This window comes from Chiloscyllium plagiosum, chromosome 40 (assembly GCF_004010195.1).
Source record: "Chiloscyllium plagiosum isolate BGI_BamShark_2017 chromosome 40, ASM401019v2, whole genome shotgun sequence".
Taxonomy (NCBI): Eukaryota; Metazoa; Chordata; class Chondrichthyes; order Orectolobiformes; family Hemiscylliidae; genus Chiloscyllium; species Chiloscyllium plagiosum.
The window spans coordinates 10,942,235-10,967,213 of NC_057749.1; the positions used below are offsets into that span (position 1 = coordinate 10,942,235).

The 24,979-nt window shown below is 41.4% G+C and overlaps 1 protein-coding gene across 4 annotated transcripts in view; it reads right to left on the bottom strand.

The window, feature by feature from the left end:
• Positions 1-1,831: 1,831 nt before the first annotated feature.
• The window catches only part of LOC122542505 (leucine-rich repeat-containing protein 49), a 271,158-nt gene continuing 248,010 nt past the window's right edge, over positions 1,832-24,979 (bottom strand). For all 4 annotated transcript variants that reach the window (XM_043680302.1, XM_043680301.1, XM_043680305.1 and 1 more), the window contains 3 exons: positions 22,577-22,686; positions 10,824-10,977; positions 1,832-4,314 (listed from right to left, as the gene is read on the bottom strand). In XM_043680302.1, coding sequence (XP_043536237.1) covers positions 4,120-4,314; positions 10,824-10,977; positions 22,577-22,686 — 459 coding nt within the window. In that variant the 3' untranslated portion in view covers positions 1,832-4,119. The remainder of the gene's footprint in view (positions 4,315-10,823; positions 10,978-22,576; positions 22,687-24,979) is intronic.

The following is a 24,979-nucleotide window of genomic DNA, read 5'->3' on the forward strand; positions in this document are numbered from 1 at the left end:
TATTTAAAAAAGGCACTCTTCCTTGCAATAACCCTGGGGCCATTATATGTCCTTCCATTCTGAAAAGTAATCCATTGCTATACATAGAACAATAAACAATACAGAACAGAAACAGGGCAGTCAGCCCACCACATCTGCACCAACCATGATGTCATTCTAAACTAATGCCATCTTCCTGCACATGGTCCATATCCCTCTATTCCCTGTATCTGTCAAAATGCCTCTTAAACTTTGTTATTGTATCTACTTCTACTGCCCCCACCCCACCCTACCCCATCCCCCTTCCAACAGTGTGTATCAGGCACCTACAACTCTATAAAAAAAACTTACCTCACACATCTTTGAACTTCCTCCTTCTCACCTTAAACCTATGTCCCCTTGACATTTCCACCCTGAAAAAAAGACTCCAACTATCCCTATCCAAGCTGCATCATGGCTTAGCAACCTTTATACTCAATGCTCTGACTGTAGAAGGCAAGCATTCTGCACTATCTTATTGATTTGTGTTGTCACTTTCAGGGAACTATGGACTTGTACCCCAAGATGCCTCTGTATATCAATTCTCCCTTAGAGTCCTGATTTTTACTGTATACTTTCCTTTTGCATTTGACCTCCCAAACTGCATCACCTCACACTTGTCTGGATTGAACTCCATCTGCCATTTCTCCAACCAACTTTCCATTTGATCTATATCCTGTTATATCCACAACTTGACTGTGGATTAGAACTTGATTAGAAATGTAGTTTCTGCAGGTGGTGGTGGTTAGAGATGTTGTTTTTGCAGATGGGTGAGGGGGTGTTGTGGGGGGAGGGGAAGGGGAACACTACACAAACGGTCGCGGGATTCTTGCAGCATACTTAAGGCTAAGATTTTAACGAATATAAAGGTTTTAAGAAATAGTTTTAAACTAAGAAATAACTTTAAAGTGTTGTAGTTGACCACAAAAGAAGCAGTAGGAGCATTTCACAATAAGCTTATAGTATGATAAGGGGAACTGGATAAAATAACAGACAGGCTGTAACAGACAAGGACAAGGACAGCAGGGTAGCCAGATAAGGAAAATTAGAGAAAAACGAGTGAGGTAATCGGCTTATGATAGGATGGGAAAAGGGAGGCATGATTCCGCAACTTGCAAACTGAATAAAAATGCTTACATGCTTTGTTTTCGCGTGCCTTTGCTAGCCTGATTGCTTGAGCAAACGCCCGTTCTTGCAAGGCCATAAAGAATAAAATGTTCTTGTTTCCAAGGCTTTGTCTCAGGCTGAATCGTGAGTGAGTTTTGTTTCTCACATTGACCATGCTGTTTGCAAACTTATTAATCAAACCATCTTCATGTTCATCAAAATCCTTTTTATAAATTACAAACAACAGAGGTCTCAGCACTGATCCCTGTGGAACACACTGGTCACAGACCTCCAGTCAGAAAAACACCCCTCCACAACTACTCCATAACACCCCTGAATAAATATATGACTATATATCACATGTATTTAATTGGCTGTAGAACATTCTGGGCATAAGGGAGTCAAAGCTACAGGGTAGACAAAAGTGTGGAGTTGAGGCCACAATCAGGTCATCCATGATTTTACTGAATGGCAGAGCTGGCTAGAGGAGTCAGATTGGAAAACATAGTCGACCAGTGTGTAACTTATCTGTCAAGTCAGATTTAATATCTTATTTATCTAATTAATTTATTTCAGGTTTATTCTTCACCTTAGACTGCTACATCCCATATTAGTTACATATTTGCTCATGGGTTTCACAATCTGCTTCCAGTAGCAACGTCGGACAATTTTTAAATCCTAACAATGACAATGAAAAAACACTGAATCAATTTGAAATGAACTTTAATCATCTTATTTTGGAATCAGCACTGAAGAAGAAAGAAAGGTTAAGAAATAAAATAATGAGCAAGCAAATAGGTACTTAGGAAAATCATTACCAGTCAATTACATTAATGAAACAGCCTCTCCATTAACAGGTACTGATATAAAACTTGGATTGTTTGTCAGTATTTTATAATCAAAATCAGAATGGTATCAGTTGCGCAACTTTTAATTATTCTAATAATTACTATAATGACAGACATCTTACTAAACTACAAACTAGAATCCCATTTCATTCTAGTTAATTCTGTGGCTTTGCACCGCAGACAGTAATCTCATTAGTGCACAACCACATTCATATCACGTGGACAACTAAGTCCCATTTAGCGAACCACAAATTATAGGCAACATATGTCAGTCTCCGACTAAGATGCTGAAAAGAGACACATCTTAGTTTTATTTTAACTGAAAATATCATAAGTAACGTGCACAAATGCGTGGTTTAATGACACAATAAACAGTTTTGACATTGAAACATTAGTCATAAATTGACTATGTAATTTGCACATTATTGGATAATTTTAAATTTTAACATAGTCGTGTCAGATAGCAGCACAGGTATCAAATAAAACCTGGCTTTTGACAAGATTGATATATTGTGGTTGAGTTAGGGTATCAAGCATTTGCAATTAAATGAGGCACAGATCCACTACGACCAAACTGAATGGTGGAACAGGATTGAGATACAGAAAGTCTCCTGATGTTAGTACGGCTGTGTTAAAATATTAAATATTATCTCAGCAATGTGTACAACTTGCTAGATTTCCTGCAATAGTCTGCTTAAATACACAAAGTCCAACGTCAAGCCTCCTTTAGTTCGGTGAAGTGGATTTAGCGAGCATCATGCTATAAAATCTTCCTTTACATTGACAGATAAACAATATAAAGAATATGAAGCACAATTAGTGTATGAAATCACACTTCCAGTTTGTACCTATTCCAAAATCAGGTGGTAGAGGGAACTTTAAAGAAAAGCAGTGCACAAAGAATTTCTGTTTATGTAAAACAAGACCAATCACAAATGCATAAACACAGAACAAGTTCAGTCATACAAACATGACCTTGAGACAGGTTTAGACATTTTATTAAAACTTTAAAAAGTTAGATGAGTAAACTTCTGTTCAGTTTTTAAGTCCCATATTCAACAGGAGTTTACTGAAAATTGACAATCCAGTTAAAAACCAGATAAAAGCCTGCCCCAGAGGAATAAAAAGCAAAGATTTGCATGTATTTGGATCATTCAAGACCACATCTGAAAACCTTGTATAGTCAATGAAAGACTTTTTGACATCTGTTTTAAAGTAGGAAGGACAACGATAATTTATGCACAGAAAGCTCCCAGAAACAACAATGTGATAATGACCAGATTATTTGTTTTTCTGATATTGTCTGAAAGAACAAATACTGGCCAGGACACTAGCAATAACAAACTTCCTCTTCCTTAAAACAGTTTCATGGAATTTTTTGTGCTCCCTTGAGAAGGCAGAGAGAGCCTTGTTTTAATGTCCCATCTTCAATGCAGCAGTCAGTACGGCACCGGGGTGCCAAGCTTGATTTTTATGCTCAAGTCTCTAGAATGAACTCAGTACTTTCTGACTGGGAGGTGAGAGAGCCATAAAATAAGCCACATCTCACTCAGAATTCATGACAATACATAATTAAACTGGTGGGACGAAAGGTCTAATAACAAACCACTACTGTATGACAGAGATCCCCAATGTGCAGTGTATTTTGACATGTCTACACAGTTAACAAAGAGAGAAAGGTGACTGAATAAACAACTTGCAAACTCTGGTTACAGGTACTCCTAGGTTGCAACACATCTTAACATTACATTAGAAGCAAACTTTAAAGTTAGTCCCACAAATGAATAAAGTCCGCAGTTAAAACTGGAAGTTTCCACTGTAACCTGATTTCTGGATAACAGTGTCCTGCTGAAGTGCTCTTAGAGTACATCAGCAGCTGAAGGTGGAAGACTAGTTGAAGAATGGCTTTGGCTTCCTTCACTCCTGTGCACTCTTATCTCATGTTTTAGTTACTTAATCCCAATTTGTTAAAGTATGTGATCTGACAACGTTTGTTCCAATGAAATACAAATCCTGAAGAAACAACACTTTGTAGCCAGTAATCTTTACAAGTGGAGATTTTGTGATTCAGGTTTTACTGCATCAGGTCATGTGGCAGAGAATGGATGATGCTGAACTAGAGCTAAAATGGGGTTGCGTTTGCTCTTCATTTCTGGTCCATTATGCTTTTCAGACATAGTTTCATATGTGTGTTTTTATTGCTCATCTGGATTACACAATCCCGGACAAGTTCAATGAATATCTGAGGCCAGAGTTTCTGTAGAGATTCGTTTTTAACATCAATAAGAGCAGCATCTTTAACCAGTTCCTGCACATATACTTGGCAAAATGCCTTTGTTTCCTGATTTTAAATATGGGAGAAAACAAAGGAACAGTTAGTAAATAACTTATTATATTTGTTTGTCTGCCTATGCCTTGCACCCTCTACACTTAATATTATCCTCAGAGTTCTGAGTAAAGATATCCAACACTTTGAAAATGTTAACATGAGCTTTGTGATCGGGTCAGGTTGCATTTCTCTGTGGCAAGACTGGAAACTCTAATGTTTGGCAGATGCAAAGTTGCATCTCATCATTAGAATGCTGGATTCATACTATTCTTTTGTCACGTACAGTGGAAGTGTATATACATAATTTTTTGACAGAAATAATCAGATGGATTTGGTGCCTCTTCACCAATCAGATCTAGAGATTAAAAGTACAACATTCTTACCTAAAATAATTTGAGCTGGCCATTTCTACAAATATAATGTGTTATCAGTGCTAACTTAATAATAGCTATTGTAATCCACCTGCAGCTGCTACAAGTAAGAGAGTTTTGAGCAGACATGTAACTTTAGTTACATCTTACAATAAATCCTGTAATGAGATGAATCCATGGCCAAATGTACGTTGTTTGTTCTTCCTAAATTTTAGTGTGGCTGCATTTTGAATATCAGCATTTTTATACCTGGCAGATGCAGTTAAGAGTCACAGAGCACGGAGACAGGCTCAACTTGTGTAAATTGACCAGGTTTCCTCAACTGAAATAGTCTGATTTGTCTGTCCCATATCCCTCTTAATCTTTCCTAAACATGGACCTGTACAAATATCTCTTAAATGTAGTAATTGTACCCACCTCTACCACTTCCTCTGGCAGCTTATTTCATATAGGTACCACCCTCTGTGTGAAAACGTTGCTTCGTAGAGCCCTTTTAAATCTTACCCCTTTCACCTTAAACCAATGCCCTCTAATTCTGGACTTGCCCCACCACCAGGGAAAAACCTTGTCTATTTACCCAATCCATGACCCTCATTTTATAAATCTCTCTAAGTTCATCCCTCAGCCTTCTAAGCTTCAGGGGACAAAGTCCCAGTCTATCCAGCCTGTTCTTATAACTCAAACTTTCTTGTCTCGGTAACATCCTTGTAAATCTTGTTCTTAGTAAATAAACACAGTGACTGACACTGAACAAACTTTTGTCTTCATGGATATTATCAGAAATGAACAATTATTTTTGTTGACTGGATTCCCTTTTAATGTGGAAGGTTTTGTCATTATTTGTAAGTCAAACCCAAAGCAACTGCTCCATGAGTGGTGGTGTTCGCCACAATGCAGACTTCAACAAAATAAATGCTGTTTGTTTTTTATGTCAATACATACCTCCAATAAAACCAATTAAAAGTTCCGAACTGCAATTGGTTGGCAACTTTGAGATTTTGTTGTAAACATTTGAAACTATTACCATTACTTTTTTTTAACCATCCTGGTAGGTAACCGACCAGGTTTTAGTTACCGGTATTTACATTAAAATGAAAAGCACGGGTGTCTTGGCTAAGAGCAAAGGATAGGGCACAAGTCAAACCTTATGCAAAATATTTTGAGGATTTACCTTGATTTATACTTTTTTTTGCATGAAACAAGCCAAGTCAGGTATAAAGCACTTTCTACTTGAATTTTGTGGGACGGTTTAGTTCAGTTGGGTGGTTGTTCCTGGTTTACAATATAGTGTAATGGCCACAGTGTAGGTTCAATTCCTGCTATGGCTGATGTAACATATTCTCCTTCTTAACTTCTCTCTTCAGCTGAGGTGTGGTGACCCTCAGGATACAGCTCTCTCTCTCTAATGAGAGAGCAGCACCATGGCCTGGTAAGACTATGGCTACTTTTCTTTATTCAAATATATAACTGCAGACAAGCACTCCTTATTTTAGTCAGAGTCATCTTTTTGTTTATTACAAGAGCTTTAATGGACAGTCTTGTATTGTTAAATTGGGCCAAAACTGTCCAAACATGTATTAAGAGCAATTATATGTAACAGGGGAGACTTGAATCTCAAAGGTTTACACTAAATTTAAGCCCAGGTCACTTTACTAGGTTGTAAGCAATTCTTTAAACTGTGAAGCATAGAAACAATGACTAGGAGTAGACCATTCAGCCCTTTGAGTCTGCTCTGCCAATTAATATGATCATGATTGATGCTATATCTCAATGCCAGATTCCTGCTTTCTCTCCATTATCTGCGCTGCCTTTAACATCAGAAAATTTATCAATTTCCTTTTTGACTCAGTGACAAGGTCTCCACAGCCTTCTGTAATAGTGAATTCCACAGGTTGACCACTCTCCAAGTTAAGAAATTATTGTTCATCTCAGTCTTAAATGGCCTACCCCATATCCTGAGACTGTGTCCCCTTGTTCTTAACTTGTCAGACAGGGGAAATACCCTCTCTGCATCTAGTCTGAGTAGCCTTGTTAACATTTTATGCATTCCAATCAGATCCCTTCATATTCTTCTAAACTCTAGTGAAAACAAGCTCAGTCTCTCATTATAAGATTGCCCAGTAACCCCTGGTATCAGTCCAGTGACCCTCCGCTGCACTGTCTCCAAAGCAAGTATATCCTTTTTTAGACAGGGAACCCAAAATTGCACAAGATACTTCAGGTGTGGTCTTATGAAGACCCTGTATAACCGTAATATGACATTCCTGCTCTGAACTCAAATCCTCTTGCAAAATACCATTTGCCTTCCTAACTGCTTGTTTGTCTACTTTCATTGACTGGATGTACAACTGACGTACAAATCGCTTTGCACATCCACATTACCCAATCTATCACCATTTAAATAATATTCTGCCTTCCCATTTTTCACACCAGCATGTATAACTTTACATTTATCCAGCAGCTACCATTTATTTGCTCACACACTCAACTTGTTTAAATCATGTTGAAGCCACTTACATACTACTCATAACTCACAATCCTACCAGTTTTGTGACGTCAGTAAACTTGGCTTTATTGCATTTGGCTTCCTCATCAAGGTCAATTATAGGCATTCTGAATAACTGGGGCCCAAACATTAAACAGTCAAGCATGGTACCCCACTGGAAACTGTCACCCAGAAAACAATTATTCTATTTCCTGTCTGTTGAATAATTCTCCATCCTGCGATATGTTACTCCAATCCTATGTGCTTTAATTTTGCTCACCAGCTTTTTATGTGGGATCCATGTTAATACTTGAGAAGTGTGGTGCTGGAAAAACAGGCCAGGCAGCAGGAGAATCGACGTTTCGGGCATAAGCCCTTCTTCAGGAATGAGGCTGGTGTGCCAAGCGGGCCGAGATAAAAGGTAGGGGGGAGGGAATTTGGGGGAGGGGTGCTGGGAATACGATAAGTGGAAGGAGGTGAGGGTGAGGTGACTTCGGCAGAGTGGGAGGGGGAGTTGAAATGTTGGGCCACAGGGCGGTGGGGTTGATTGGTGCGGGTGTCCTGGAGATGTTCCCTAAAGCGCTCTGCTAGGAGGCGTCCAGTCTCCCCAATGTAGAGGAGACCGCATCGGGAGCAACAGATACAGTGAGTGATATTGGTGGATGTGCAGGTAAAACTTTGATGGATGTGGAAGGCTCCTTTTGAGCCTTGGATGGAGGTGAGGGAGGAGATGTGGGCGCAGGTTTTGCAATTTCTGCGGTGGCAGGGGAACGTGCCAGGATGAGAGGGTGGGTTGTAGGGGGGGCGTGGACCTGACCAGGTAGTCACGGAGGGAACGGTCTTTGCGGAAGGTGGAAAGGGGTGGGGAGGGAAATATATCCCTGGTGGTGGGGTCTGTTTGGAGGTGGCGGAAATGTCAGCGGATGATTTGGTTTATGCGAAGGTTGGTAGGGTGGAAGGTGAGCACCAGGGGTGTTCTGTCCTTGTTACAGTTGGAGGGGTGGGGTCTGAGGACGGAGGTGCGGGATGTGGATAAGATGCGTTGGAGGGCATCTTTAACCACGTGGGAATGGAAATTGCGGTCTCTAAAGAAGGAGGCCATCTGGTGTGTTCTGTGGTGGAACTAGTCCTCCTGGAAGCAGATATGGCAGAGGCGGAGGAATTGGGAATACAGGATAGCATTTTTGCAGGAGGTAGGGTGGGAAGGGGTGTAATCCAGGTAGCTGTGGGAGTCGATAGGGTTTGTAAAAAAATGTCAGTATCAAGTCAGTCGTCATTAATGGAGATGGAGAGGTCCAGGAAGGAGAGGGAGGTATCAGAGATGGTCCAGGTAAATTTAAGGTCAGGGTGGAATGTGTTGTTGAGGTTGATGAATTGCTCAACCTCCTCGTGGGAGCACAAGGTGGCACCAATGCAGTCATCAATGTAGCGGAGGAAGGGGTGGGGAGTGGTGCCAGTGTAATTATGGAAGATCAACTGTTCTACGTAGCCAACAAAGAGACAGGCATAGCTGGGGGCCATACGGGTGCCCATGGCTACCCCATTGGTCTGGAGTAAGTGGGAAGATTCGAAGGAGAAATTGTTAAAGGTGAGGACCAGTTCGGCCAAACGAATAAGAGTGTCGGTGGAAGGGTACTATTGGGGACGGCGGGAGAGGAAGTAACGGAGGGCTTGGAGGCCCTGGTCATGGCAGATGGAGGTGTAGAGGGACTGGATATCCATGGTGAAGATGAGGCATTGGGGGCCGGGGAAACGGAAGTCTTGGAGGAGGTGGAGGGCGTGGGTGGTGTCTTGAGTATGTGGGGAGTTCCTGGACTAGGGGGTATAGGATAGTGTTGAGGTAGGTAGAAATGAGTTCAGTGGGGTAGGGGCATGCTGAGACAATGGGTCAGCCAGGGTGGTCAGGCTTGTGGATCTTGGGAAGGAGGTAGAACCGGGCAGTGCGGGGTTCCCGGACTATGAGGTTGGAAGCTGTGGGTGGGAGATCTCCTGAGGTGATGAGGTTCTGCATGGTCTGGGAGATGATGGTTTGGTGATGGGGGGGTGGGGTCATGGTCGACGGGGCGGTAGGTTGGCAAGGGGCATGGGACGTTCTGCAGCAAAAGTCGATTGCCAGAATATTATCATGGCCCATTGTCTCTGCAGTATTCAGTTTCTCCAACTGTTTCTTGATATCATGTGGAGTGAATCGAATTGGCCAAAGACTGGCATCTATGATGCTGGGGTCCTCATAGAAGGCCAAGGCAGATCAACAACCAGCATTTCTGACCAAAGATTATTTTGAATGCATCAGCCCAATGTTTGCACTAAAATGCTGGGCTCTCTTATCATTGAGGATGAAGATATCTTTGGAGTCTCCTCCTCCTCCAGTAAGCTTTTTAATTCACCATCACCATTCGTGCTGGAAGTAGCAGGATTGCAGAGCTTAGATCTGATCCATAGGACATGGAATCTCTTAGCTCTGTCTATCATTTGCTGCTTATGTCACTTAGCACTCAGGTAGCCCTGTTTGTAGCTTCACTTGGTGCACAACGCATTTTTAGATATATTTGATGATGCCCCTAGCAGTCATCCTTCACAGCATCATACCTCCAGAAGATATCCTTTGGCCCATCAAGTCTGTATCACCAAAAATGCACTCCTACCTATACTATTCCTAGTTTCCCATATTAGGCACTTGAAGTGCTCATCCAAGTATGTTTTAAAGGTCCCACCTCACCTATCCTCCCAGGTTGTGCAATGTTCATTGAACCACAGTTCAATGAACCCTGGCTTGATCATCTTGGTAGATTGGGGGAATGTGCTGACCTATGAGCTAGCAGATTGTATTGGAGTACGATTTTGCAGTTGCTGATGGCCCATGGTGTCTCATGGAACCCAGTCTTAAGTTGCTACATCTGCTCTGGTACTCTCAGTATGAAGATGGGACTTTGGTGGACTGTGTGGTGGTCAGTCTTACTAAATTAAAACAAAGAATTGTAGATGCTAGAACTCTGAAACAAAAACAGAAAGTGCTGGAGAAACTCAGCAGATCTGGCAGCAAATTAGAGAGAAAAACAGAGTTAACATTTTGCATCCATTGATGAAGAATCACCATTCCCTTATCACCTACCACAGACCTACTCAAGTAGCAAACTTCTTTAGGACTCGACCAGTTGAATCAGTAGTACTGCTATCAAGCCACTCTTGGTGTTGGACATTGAAATCTCCCACCCAGAGTACATTTTGTGCCCTTGCCAGTCTCTGTGTTTCCTCCAAGTGTTGTTCAACATGTAGGAGTATTGATTCATTAGCTGAGGGAAGATGGTACATGGTAATCTGCAAGAGTTTTTTCCTTCCCCATGTTGACCTGATACCATGAGATTTCATGGGGTCCAGAGTTAATGTTGAGGACTCCCAGGTCTGCTCCCTTTTGACTTTATCTCATTGTACCATCACTTCTGCTAATCTGACTTGTCAGTGGGACTAGACATTCCTAGGGATGGAAATGGTGATTTTTGTGACTCTATAGGTAAGGTATCATTCAAGAATATGTTGTTTGACTAGTTGTCCAATTTTGGCACTAGTCCTCAAGCTTTTCAGGGTTGACAGGGTTATGTTTGACTGTCCTCCAAAATGGTCTAAACATCCCATACAATAATAAATAAACAATGATTGATGTTTACCTTGAATTGTTCAGTGATGATGTCTTTATTAGGGTAATTCATGATTGCTCGGCCTACTGTCTCACCTCCAAGCTTTATGCTATCCTTAGATTCCTCCAGGGTTATCCCAGATTTCTTTCCTTTTCCCTCTAGTATGAATTGCAGCTGTTTCTTCCTGAGAAAAAAGAGAAACAAAATACTAAAAGCAGTAGCTGTAAAGATAATTGATGGGTTGGTGGTCACCTTTCAAAATTCTATAGATTCTGGAATAGTTCCTGCAGGTTGGCAGGTGACAGGCCACGTTATTTAAGAAAGAAGGGAGAAAGAAAACAGGGAGCTACATAGGGACAGTGTTTTCTTTTATGGAGATGACAGCTTAACTCACTTGCTACTAATTCATTGTATCAGCAAGGACTGAAACATAGGCTTCAATGGCAACATACGCACACTCTCAGTTAAGCACTATCAAATGGAGTTTTTTTTTTAACCAACCTGTTGAGGAAGAAAAAGTAGACATATGATGCATACCAGAATAACAGCAATAAAAAAATCAGGAAGAGTATTTCAAATACAGGAGAAAGGCTAACTTTGAGAATAAAGGCGGCTAAGACGAAGCATGAGGAAAGGATGACAGGCTGTGCTAAAACAAGTAATAAAATGTTCTTCAAGCATGTTAATAGTATAATATTAGAGTGGGGCCCACTCTAAGCTGGGTAAGCTGCTCACTGAAGCAAAGGATATGGCAGAGGTACTAAATGAATATTTTGCTTCTGTCTTTCCCAAATTAGAAGATGGTGACAATGCCCCAGTTGAAAATATGGATGCTGAGCAACCGAACAATTTCATGAAAGATAAAGAAGTGCCAAAAACGCTGGCAGCACTCCAGGTAGAGAGGTTGCCATGCTCAGATGGGATACATCCTAGATTGCTGAAAGCGTTAAGGGAGCAAACTGCAATGCCGTTGACAGAAATTTTCAAGAAGCTCTGTGCACAGGATTCGTCCTGGTAGTCTGGAGGATTGTAAATGTGACACCATTGTTTAAGAAAGGGACAAAGAGCAACAGGGGTAACTACAGACCTGTCAGTTTGATATTAATAGGCGGAAAACTGATGGAGGCCAGAATACAGGATAAAGTATTATACACTTAGAGAAAAATAAGCTAATACCAGACAGTCAACATACCTTTGTTAGGGCAGGTCACGCCTGACAAATTCAACTGAATTCTTTGACAAAGTGACATAGACAGTGGATGAGGGTAATACTGTGGATGTTGTATACAGTCAGTTCTTCTATAACACGATGGTTGCATTCTTGTGCAAGCCCACATTTTAGAAAAATCATGCTTTAGAAACAACATTTAAAGTATTGGTGCTGTAATCGCATTACAGTCAACACCCATTTTAAAAGTTTGCGCTGTAGGTTAGTGAGCAAATTAGAAATGATTGGGATTGATAGCATGGCAGCATGGATCAGAAGTTGATTAAAAGATTGGAAACAGAGGCCAAGTATAAATGAACATCTCCCTGGATTCGTGATCTAACTTTGCTAACTAGTCTACCATGTGGAACCTTGTCGAACGTATTGTTGAAGTCCATATAGACAACTTCCACTGCTCTGCCTTCATCAATCTTCTTTGTCACTTCTTCAAAAACGTTACTTCAATCAAGTTACTGAGACATGATTTCCCAATCACAAAGCCACACTGACTATCCCTAATCAGTCCTTGCCTTTCGAAATACACATAAACCATGTCCCACCAACAACTTACCCATCACTGATGGCAGGCTCACCGGTCTATAGTTCCCTGGCTTTTCCTTAAATAATGGCACCACATTCGCCACCCTCCAGTCTTCCAGCACCTCAACCATGGCTATGAATGAGTCAAAAGACGGAATGCTGGAAAAGCACAGCCAGTCAGGCAGCATCCGAGGAGCAGGAGAGTCGACATTTCGAGCGTAAGCTCTTCATTAAGAATGTGGCTTTTCATTCCTGATGAAAAGGTATGCTTGAAACGTCAACTATTCTGCTCCTCGGATGCTGCCTAACCGGCTGTGCTTTCCCAGCACCCCATTTTTTGAATCTGATCTCCAGCATCTGCAGTCTCCACTTTCTCCCATGAGATGTTGTGAAACTTGAAAGGGTTCAGAAAAGATTTACAAGGATGTTGCCAGAGTTGGAGGATCTGAGCTATAGGGAGAGGCTGAACAGGCTGGGGCTGTTTTCCCTGGAGCATCAGAGACTGAGGGGTGACCTTATAGAGGTTTACAAAATTATGAGGGGCATGGATAGGATAAATAGACAAAGTCTTTTCCCTGGGGTATATCTGGTCAGCATGGACAGGTTGGACCGAAGGGTCTGTTTCCATGCTGTACATCTTTATGACTATGACTCTATGATTACTAATGATACAAATATCTTATCAAGGGGCCGATCAATCATTTCCTTCGTTTCGCACAAAGATCTAGGATAAACCAGATTATGTCCCAGGGATTTATGCATCTTTATGCATTTTAAGATATCCGGCACCACCCCCTCTGTAATATGGACACTTTTCAAGAAATCACTATTTACTTTTCCAAGTTCTTTAGTTTCCATGTCCGACTTCACAGTAAATACTGACGTAAAATACTCATTAAGTATCTCACCCACCTCTGTGGTTCCACACATAGACGGCCTTGTTGATATGATATGGAATGCACTGCCTGAGAGAGTGGTGGGGGTTTCAAGAGAGATCTGGATATATATTTGAAAGTGATGAAGTTAGAGGAATATGAAGATAGGCCTGGAGAATGGGACTAGTTGGGTAGCTCTTTTGGAAGTCGGTACAAACACGATAAGTCAAATGACCTCCTTCTGTACTGTAAAATTCTGTGATTCTATGTTATGACACACCTTGAAGCAGGCCTTCACACTACCACTGCACCACAAGAGCCCTCAGAGCAATGGTCTGACCTAACTGAAGGATGCAACATGCCTGCATGAACAATTAACATATTTTTTATTCTCAGCAAATTAAACATTAAGTCACTATTACAAAATTAGAAGAAGCCGAATCTGCAATTTGGTAAAAAACCAAAAATCACTTAGGAAGGGCTCTTGAGGTGTAGCGGTAGTGCCCCTACCTTTGAGCCAATAGGCCCAGGTTCAATTCCCACCTGCCCCAGAGGTGTTTCATAACATCCCTGAATGGGCTTTTTTTTAAAGGAAAACAGAAAGTACCAGCAATAATTATCAACTCAACAGGCATCTGTGGGGAAAGAACAGAGTTAAAAATTGTTAGATCACTGGTTCTCAATTTTTAGACTACTCTGTAGATCACTTTGATGATGCAAAAGACCCCATTTAGATCACCTACCTGCTCTATCCAGTTGTTTTTTGCTTGCCACCACAATAAAATAAAAATCAGAATTAAAGGGACCAATGGTTTTTGATGAGACACTGAAGAGGTGAGCCTTCTAGCTCCACGCTGAAGAGCATCAATCTGATTTTAGGCTCCACATTCACAAGTTTCTCTTTTTCTGAATTATAAGCCCCATTAGTATTGGAAATCTGATCTTACAGCTGTATTTCATTTTTTCAAGGCATCCATCACGAGCTGCTCCAAGATTTAATGCTATTTACAGTTGTCCTGGAGAGGTCATAGTGAGCCATCTTTGCGTAATAGAGCTATAGAGTTTTACAGCCTGGAAATAAGACTCTCAACTCATCATGTCGACAAACTGTCATTGAGCACCTATCGACTCAAGTCCCTTTTTTCAGCTCTTGGCCTATAAGCTTGTGTACTATGGCACTTCAAATGTTCATCTAAATACTTGTCAAATGATGCGATGGTTCCTACCTCCGTCACCTTTTGAATCCAGAGAGTTCCAGATTTCTACCACCCTCCACGTGAAAAATGAATCCTTCCTTAAATACCCTCAAAGCCCCCTGCCCATAACCCTAAATGTGTGGCGTGTGAATGCTATTCTCTCAACTAAGGGGATATGTTTTTTCCTATCTATCTTACCTATGCATTTCATAATTTTGTACACCTCAAATAGGTCACCCCCTCTGCTCAAAGGAATACAAACCCAGACTATCTAGACTTTCTTCATAGCTGATTTGCTCCAGACCAGACAACGTCCTGGTGAATCTCCACTGCACTTTCTCTAGTATAATTATTTCCCATCACAGTGCAGTGACCAGAACTGCTCACAATATTCCAGCTATGGTTGAGTTAATATCTCATACAGCTCCATCATATCTTCTCAGCTCTTACATTTAATTCCTTGACTAGTAAAGGAAAGCATTCCATGTGTCTTCTTAAATGCTTTATTCACCTATTTTGTTGCTTTCAAGGATTTGTTAACATGGTGAAATGCACAGAGGCTGGTATCCCATCAACAAATCACCCTTTTTTTACTTAATAGAACAGAGAACATAGAACATTACAGCGCAGTATAGGCCCTTCGGCCCTCGACATTGCACCGACCTATGGAACCAATCTGAAGCCCATCTAATGTGCACTATTCCATTTTCATCCATATGTCTATCCAATGACCATTTAAATGCCCTTAAGGGTGGCAAGTCTATTACTGTTAATCCTCTGATTATCTTATACGTCTCAATTAAGTCACCTCTTAACTTTCTTCTCTCCAACAGCATGGTGGCTCAGTGGTTAGCACTGCTGCCTCACAACACCAGGGTCCCAGGTTCGATTGCAGCCTTGGGTGACTGTGTGGAGTTTGCACATTCTCCCCGTGTCTGCATGGGTTTCCTCCAGGTGCTCCAGTTTCCTCCCACAGTTCAAAGATATGCAGATCAGGTGATTTGGCCATGGTAAATTGCCCATAGTGTTAAGTGCATTAGCCAGTGGTAAATGGGTCTGGCAGGGTTACTCTTCGGAAGGTGGTGTGGACTGGTTGGGCTGAAAGACCTGTTTCCAAACTGTAGGGAATCTAATTTAATCTAATCTCGATAACAGTCTCAATTTCGTCATAAGACCTTTCCTCCATACCAGGCAACATCCTAGTAAACCTCCTCTGAACCCTTTCCAAAGCTTCCACATCCTTCCTATAATGCAGTGACCAGAACTGTACACAATATTCCAAATGCGGCTGCACCAGAGTTTTGTACAGCCGCAGCATGACTTTGTGGATCCGAAACTCAATCCCTCTACCAATAAAAGCTAACACACCATATGCCTTCTTAACAACCCTATCAACTTGGATAGCAACTTTCAGGGATCTAAATATATGAACACCAAGAACTCTCTGCTCATCTGCACTACTGTCCTTCTACACCCTCATCCAGGTCATTTATAAAAATAAAAAACAGGAATGGACCCCAAAACAAATCCTTGTGGTACACCACTAGTAAGTGAACTCCAAGATGAACATTTGCTATCAACCATCACCCTCTGTCTTCTTTCAACTAGCCAATTTCTGATCCAAACTGCCAAATAAAACATAGAACAATACAGCGCAGAACAGGCCCTTCGGCTCTCGATGTTGCGCCATCCTGTGAAGTATTCTCAGCTCGTCCCCTACAGTATCCCAAAATCATCCATGTGCTTATCTAAGGATTGTTTAAATCTCCCTAATGTGGTTGAGTTAACTACACTGGCAGGTGGTGCATTCCACGCCCTTACCACTCTCTGAGTAAAGAACTTGCCTGTGACATCTGTCTTAAATCTATCACCCCTCAATTTGTAGTTATGTCCCTCGTACAATCTGACGTCATCATTCTAGGAAAAAGACTTTCACTATCTACCCTATTTAATCCTCTGATCATTTTGTATGTCCCTATTAAATCCCCTCTTAGCCTTCTTCTTTCCAATGAGGACAAACCCAAGTCTCTCAGCCTTTCCTCATAAGACCTTCCCTCTAGACCAGGCAACATCCTGGTAAATCTCCTCTGCACCTTTTCCAATGCTTCCACATCCTTCCCGAAATATGGCAACCGGAACTGTACACAATATTCCAAGTGTGGCCGCACTAGCGTTTTGTATAGTTGCAGCATGACATTATGGCTCCGGAACTCAATCCCTCTATCAATGAAACCTAACACACCATATGCCTTCTTAACAGCACTATCAACCTGGGTGGCAACTTTCAGGGATCCATGTATATGGACTCCAAGATCCCTCTGTACATCCACACTACCAAGAATCTTTCCATTGACCCAGTACTCTGCCTTCCTGTTATTCTTCCCAAAATGCATCTCCTCACATTTAGCTGCATTGAACTCTATTTGCCACCTCTCAGCCCAATTCTGCAGTTTATCCAAGTCCCCCTGCAACCTGTAACATTCTTCCAAACTGTCCACCACTCCACCGACTTAAGTGTCACCTGCAAATTTACTAATCCATCCCCCTATGTCTGCGACTAAGTCATTTATAAGTCATGACAAACAGCAGTGGTCCCAAAACACATTCTTGTGGCACACCACTAGTAACTGGACTCCAGGCTGAATACTTTCCATCAACCACCACTCACTGCCTTCTTTCAGAAAGCCAGTTTCTAATCCAAACTGCTATATCACCCTCAATCCCATGCCTCTGCATTTTCTCCAACAGCCTACCATGTGGAACCTTATCAAAGGCTTTACTGAAGTCCATGTATACCACGTCAACTTCCCTATCCTCATCTACACGCTTGGTCACCTTCTCAAAAAACTCAATGAGGTTTGTGAGTCGCAACCTGCCCTTGACAAAACCATGTTGACTATCTGAAATCAAACTGTTGCTTGCTAGATGATTACAAATCTTATCTCTTATAATCCTTTCCAAAACCTTTCCTACAACAGAAGTAAGGTTCACTGGTCTATAATAACCAGGGTCATCTCTACTGCCCTTCTTGGACAAGGGCACAACATGGAGTTTGCACATTCTCCTCATGGCTGCGTGGGTTTCCTCTGGGTGCTCCGATTTCCTCCCACAATCTAAAGATGTGCAGGTTAGGTGAATTGGCCATGCTAAATTGCCCATAGTGCTAGGTGAAGGGGTGAATGGGTCTGGGTGGGTTGCTCTTCGGAAGGTTGGTGTGGACTTGTTGGGCCGAAGGGCCTGATTCCACGCTGTAAGTAATCTAATCTAATCAATTTGCAATCCTCCAGTCTTTTGGTGCTGAACCTGTAGACAATGACGACTCAAATATTAAAGCCAAAGGCTCTGCTATTTCCTCCCTAGCTTCCCAAAGAATCCTCAGATAAATCCCATCCGGCCCAGGGGACTTGTCTACTTTCACTCCTTCTAGAATTCACAACACATGTTCATAACTAACCTCGATCCTTTCTAGTCTAATATCTCGTACCTGATTCTTCTCCTCTATCGCCCTCAATCCCACGCCTTCATATTTTCTGCAAGAGCCTACATGGGGAACCTTATCAAATACCTTACTGAAATCCATAAACACATCAACCACTTTAACCTCATCCACCTGTTTGGTCACCTTCTTAAAGAACTCAATAATGTTTGTGAGGCACGTCCTACCCTTCACAAAATCGTGTTGACTATCCCTAATCAACTTACATTTTTCTAGATGATTATAAATCCTATCTCTGATAACACTTTACCAACAACCAAAGTAAGGCTCAACTGGTCTATAATTACCAAGATGTCTCTACTCCCCTTCTTGAACAAGGGCACAACATTTGCTATCCTCCAGTTTTCTGGCACTATTCTTGTGTACAATGACAACATAAACATCAAAGTCAAAGGCTCTGCAATCTCCTTCTTGGCTTCCCAGAGAATCCTAGGATAAATCCCATCTGGCCCAAGGGACTTATCTATTTTCACACTTTCCAGAATTGCTAACACCTCCTCTCCTTGTGAACCTCAGCCTCGTCTAGCCTAGTAGCCTGTATCTCAGTATTCTCCTCAACAACACTGTCTTTTTCCAGTGTGAATACTAACGAAAAATATTCATTTAGCACTTCTCCTATTTCCTTGGACTCCATGTAAAACCTCCTACTATTGTCCTTGATTGGCCCTAATCTTACTCTAGTCATTCTTTTATTCCTGACATACCCATAGAAAGCTTTAGGTTTTTTCTTAATCCTACCTGCCAACAACTTCTTATGTCCCCTCCTGGCTCTACTTAGATCTCTCTTTAGATCTTTCCTGGCTAACTTGTAACTTTCTAGCACCCTAACTCAGCCTTCATGTCTCATCCTTATGTAAACCCCCTTCTTCCTCTAGACAAGAGATTCAACTTCTTTAGTAAACCACGGCTCCCTCGCTCGACCACTTCCTCCCTGCCTGACATGTACATACTTATCAAAGACTTGCAGTTCCTTGAATAAGGTCCACATTTCAATTGTGAGCTGAAAAATGTGTTGCTGGAAAAGCGCAGCGGGTCAGGCAGCATCCAAGGAGCAGGAGAATCGAAGAAAGCTGGAGAAATCTGCATTCATCCCTTGTGGTTGGAGGGTTCCGAGGCGGAAGATGACCCACCTTATCTCAGTCCCAACCCTCGGACTCAGCACCGCCTTCTTGACCTGCAATCTTCTTCCCGACCTCTCCGCCCCCACCCCCTCTCCGGCCTATCACCCTCACCTTAACCTCCTTCCAATTGTGCCCATCCCTTGCAGTTTCCTTCCCCATCCTATGCATCCTAAATCTTGCCTAATTGCATCATAATTGCCTTTCCCCCAGTTATAACTCTTACCCTGTGATATATACCTACCCCTTTCCAACACTAAAGTAAACATAACCAAACTGTTGTTACTATTATCAAAGTGCTCATTTACCTCCAAATCTAACACCTGGCCTTAATGTGGCCTTTCGGCTTGTTGGCCTGTTTACATACTTGTGCACAGTACACTTGCTGTGGCCAACCAGCTTGGAGGCAGTCTCTCTCGCTTAGAGGAGGCATTTTGTCAGCACTGGTGCTCTTGCTGCCATTTCACATGGACACCATGGTCTCTCTGTTTCTCTGTTCTTCCTGGGGTCCTACCATTCAATGAGTACTCCCTTGCCTTGTTAGTTTCCCAAAATGCATCACCACATACTTTTCAGGATTAAATTCATTGCCATTATTCTGTCTATCTGACCAACAATCTACATCATCTTGTAGTCACTGGGTCAAAATCCTGGAATTCCCATTCTTATGGCAATGGACTACAGCAGTTCAAGAAAGCAGCACACCTTCTCAAGGGCAACTCAGGATGGAAAATCCCGGTCAGCAATGGCCACATCACATGAATGAATTTAAAGTATGTCTAAGGCTTTACTTATTGCTATTTACCACACCACCAACTTTTTTATCCTCTGCAAACCTAATGATCATACCTCCTAAATTCACACCTACATAATCAAACAGCAAGGGTTCCAGTATCAAACCCTATGGTATGCCACCGGTCACAAAAACAACCTTCACCATCATAATCTGCATCCTGTCACAAGGCCAAATTTGGATCAAATTTGCCAAATTTCCCTGGATCCCAAAGGTTCTTCCTCCTTGACCAGTCTCCCATGTGAGACATTATCAAAATCACTGTCAAAATCCATATAGATTTCAGCCACTGTACCAGCCTCGCTCTATATCTACTCATCTCTTTGAAAACACAATAGAACCTGTCAGACAAATTACCCTCAATCCCACGCCTCCATATTTTATGCAATAGCTTATGGTGGGAAACCTTATCAAACGCCTTACTGAAATCCATATACACCACATCAACTTCATCCACCTGCTTGGTCACCATCTCAAAGAACTCAATAAGGTTTGTGTGACATGACCCATCCTTCACAAAACTGTGTTGACTATCCCTACTCAACTTATTTCTCTCTAGAAGATTTTAAATCCTATCTCTTAAAGCCTTTTCCAACACTTTACCCACAACTGAAGTAAGGTTCACTGGTCTATAATTATAGGGTTATCTCTACTCCCCTTCTCACCTCTAGTTTAAATCTGCTACTGCTTATCCGAATATTATGACCTCTCTCAACTGCTTCACATGAGGAAACATCTACTTTACGTCTATACTGTCAATCCCCTTTAATATCTTATATACCTGAATTAGAGCTGTTGTCATTCTTCTAAACAATACTGTATAGGCCTAAATTGCTCAATATCTCTTCAAAAGATAAAACTCCTCACTTCGCTTCTGTCTTTCCTTCATCTCCACCACCTTTACTGACTTAAAACCAATTATAACCCTATCTTTCCGAACAAGAGAAGGTATGCATTCTAAATAAATGCAAGGAGTGGGAATTTCATAAGAGTGGGAATACAGAGTGGAGGGGAAGAAAGTGCAATACTTGTCAGTTTGAGACAATTTGAATTTTAAAATTTTGTCCGCGTATTTAGTGCTTCGTCCACGTTATTGTGTAGGAAAAGAAAAAAGCTTACAATCAAAGTGTGATTGCAGCACAGAAGACCATTAAACCTGCTATGCACATGGTGCCTCTCCATGAAAACATCACAGCAAATCTCACTCCTTCACTCTTTCCCCAAAACTTTGACAATTATCTAATTCCCATAGAAAACTCATGATTGGATCTGCTTTCACCACACACTCACGGGTCTTGTGATGCAGTGATAGTGTCCTGGGATAGAAGGTCCGTGTTCAAGACTTGCTCTATGCGTACGTCATAACTTAACTGAACTGTTTGATAAAAATAACTCCATCATACTTTGAGACAGTGCTTTTCAGATCCTAGCCACTGGCTGAGTAGAAGATTTTCATCAGGCCACTTTTTGCTCTTATGTCATTCACCATAAGTCAGGGTCCTTCAATTCCCAATCCTGAACCGATGAGAACTTTTCAGCCCATCACACCCATGCCGGTTAAAAACAATGACCTAACTATTTAATTTCCATTTTGCAGAACTTGGCCAAAAGCCTTATTTGCCTTAACATCACAAGTGCACATCTAAATACCTGTAAAATGTTATGAGGTTTTTGCCTCTAACACACTTACTGACGTGAATTCTAGGTTCCTATCACCATCTGGATGAAAACTTTTTTCCTCATATCTGCTCTAGACATTCTGCTTCTTACCCCAATGAGATGTTCATTAAGGGAAAAGAGTTCAGGAGTACCCTACCTACCTGATGATCCTCACAGGAAAGAACATTTTTTCCATAGCTGCTCAGGATTACGAACTTCAAGCAAATCTCCCAACCTTTTCTTCTCAAAGGAGCAAATCCCAATTTTGCCAATCAATCCATTCAGTCAGTTCTTCATCCCTGTAACCTTTTTTGCAAATCCTTTCTGATCTCCAATGCAAAGATAAGAATTAGGCAACTGTCCAATTGAGACCAAAACACTGCTTTACATAGGTGATGCATGTCTCTGTTTATATGCCCAGCCAACTATATATCATTACAAGTCCAGTGTGACTCTTCTTCAAACCTCATTACCATTTTGTATGAATACTTATCATTCATCCACTACAATAACGCCAGAATTAGCTGGCTTTTCTCCAAGATTATTGTGGGAGTTTGTATCTCAACCAGAAAGGACAGGTGGGCACTACGTTTCAATCTGAAAGGCATCACTTTCAGCAATACAATGGTCCTTCAGTATAACACTGGATGGGCTAGTCTGGAATTTGTGTTCAAGTCTATGGATTGGGAAATGACTCATTACCTCTCACATAGAAGTGAGTGTGCTTCTACCAGGACATTTCCAACAGAGCACAACTTTCTCCAAATCACCCCATTAAGTGCTTCGGCAATTACATTAAAAATAAAGATGAACCTTTTTTTTACAAATATAGCGACGGACAGTTTTAATACATATGGAATTATTGTTTAACTGTGCTATCAACATATTTTAGCTCTTACTTGATTTCTCCTAATAATGAAAGCAACCGAGGCTGGGGAAGGTCTGAAGCAGCTACATGTGCCAAAATTCCAAAGAGTCGCTCACCCATTACTATATCCATGGGAGTTACCTGTACAGATGAGAAGAAAGTTAGTGGTTTAATTCAAGTACGTTAAGGACATTTGCAATCATCATCTCCACATTATTTTGATACTAAATGTTAATAAAGGTCCCAATGAAACCAATGGCAATAAGTATGTTGCTTTAGTTCTAAACCAAAAACGTTGCAGGCACTTCCATCATTTCCCCCCACCTGAACTATGATATTAGGGATGTTTTCTGTAACATTAAATGTTAACTAAAAATTCCATTAGCATTATAGAAAAATGGGATGACTTAGAGGATGGTGAAAATGTTATAATTATTGGCAAAAAGTAAATCATGATTAGTGACTTTTGACTAACTACATCCAATGCATACTGCTTGTTATTTCTCTTTGCAAGAAAATGAGAAAATATCTTGGGCATGCATATGGTACAAATAACTATTTACCACTTCCTCAAATAATTTCTTTTAGAAGATAGTTAACTGACTTCACAATTCTCATAATGTGATTACTGACAGTTAGCTCAGATTGGCTGGATGGCTACAGTGTGGTTCAATTCCCATATCATCAGAGTTAGTTCTTGGGGCCTGCCTTGCCCCCAAAGTAATATCATGTGATAAGTCATGAGGATTCAACATGAAGAGTGATTTCTCACAAGTGAACCTTTCAGGATAGTTATTAAAATATATGTTCATTTGCAGGATAAAGGAAAATATTTAATCTTTGTAATATCACTAAGCCATGGCACATAATGAGCTTGGAAAATATGACAAGAAAATGCAATGCTTTATTTCTTGTTGCTGAATTGTTGTCATACTTGAGAAACCTCAAGTTCTCAATACATAGCCCTAAACATTTTGGTGCCAATTCAGTCCTACTTGTCGAGTCTAGCTCCCTGAATATTTCATTTTCTTCTGATTGTCATCCACTTGTTAAAATTTCACAGCCATGACTGATATTTTATAGCTGTAATGCATATATCTGACCCATTCACAGATTTTACAAAACTGACATTTACTATTCTGTAAACTAGTTGGTTGTCACATATTCAGTGCCCGCCGTTGTAAGTTTTGGAACAGACTACAATACAAATCAATTATTTCTTAAAGTTCACACTGGACTTATAAAAGTGATTTTTTACAGGATGTAGGTTTTGCTGTCCAGACCAGCATTTATTGCTCATCCCTAATTACCCAGAGGACACTTCAGAGTCAACCACATTGCTGCGGGCTTGGAGTTACACGGAGGCCATATCAGGTCAGGACGACAGTTTCCTTCCCTAAAGGACATTAGTGATATCTGTGGTGAGAGAAACAACTAGTGGAATTTTATAGGAGTCTGAGCAATGTGGACTATGCAAGGTAAGTGGCAGAACTGGATTACAAATGTGGGAGCAACTCATGGAAAATTTCTTGCTAGGCAAAGACACGTTACTAATTGATGGTGATTACTGAACATAGAACAGTATAGCACAATACAGGCCCTTCGGCCCTTGATGTTGTGCCGAACTTTTATCCAACTCTGAGATCAAACTAACCTACATTTTACTATCATCCATGTGCCCATCTAAGAGTCACTTAAATGTCCCTAATGCATCTGACTATACGATTGCATTACTATATTATTACATATTACTATACAGGGTCCATTCCCCGCACCCACCACTCTCTATGTAAAGAACATGCCTCTGACATCTCCCCTAAACCTTCCTCCAACCACCTTAAAATTATGCCCCCTTGTGATAGCCATTTCTGCCCTGGGAAAATGTCTGTGGTTATCCAATCTATCTATACATTTCATCACCTTTCACACCTCTATCAAGTCACCTCTCATCCTTCTTTGCTTCAATGGGAAAATCCCTATCTCTTTAAACCTGCCTCCAGTCCAGGCAGCATTCTGATAAATCTCCTCTGCATCCTCTCGAAAGCTTTCACATCCTTCCTATAGTGAGGCGACTGGAACCGAACACAATATTCCAAGTGTGTCTAACTAGGGGCTTTATAGAGCTAGAACATAGAAGAATACAGCGCAGTACAGGCCCTTCGGCCCTCGATGTTGCGCCGATCCAAGCCCACCTAACCTACATTAGCCCACTATCCTCCATATGCCGATCCAATGCCCGCTTAAATGCCCATAATGAGGGAGAGTCCACCACTGCTACTGGCAGGGCATTCCATGAACTCACGACTCGCTGAGTAAAGAACCTACCCCTAACATCTGTCCTATACCTACCCCCCCTTAATTTAAAGCTATGCCCCCTTGTAATAACTGACTCCATACGTGGAAAAAGATTCTCACTGTCGACCCTACCTAAACC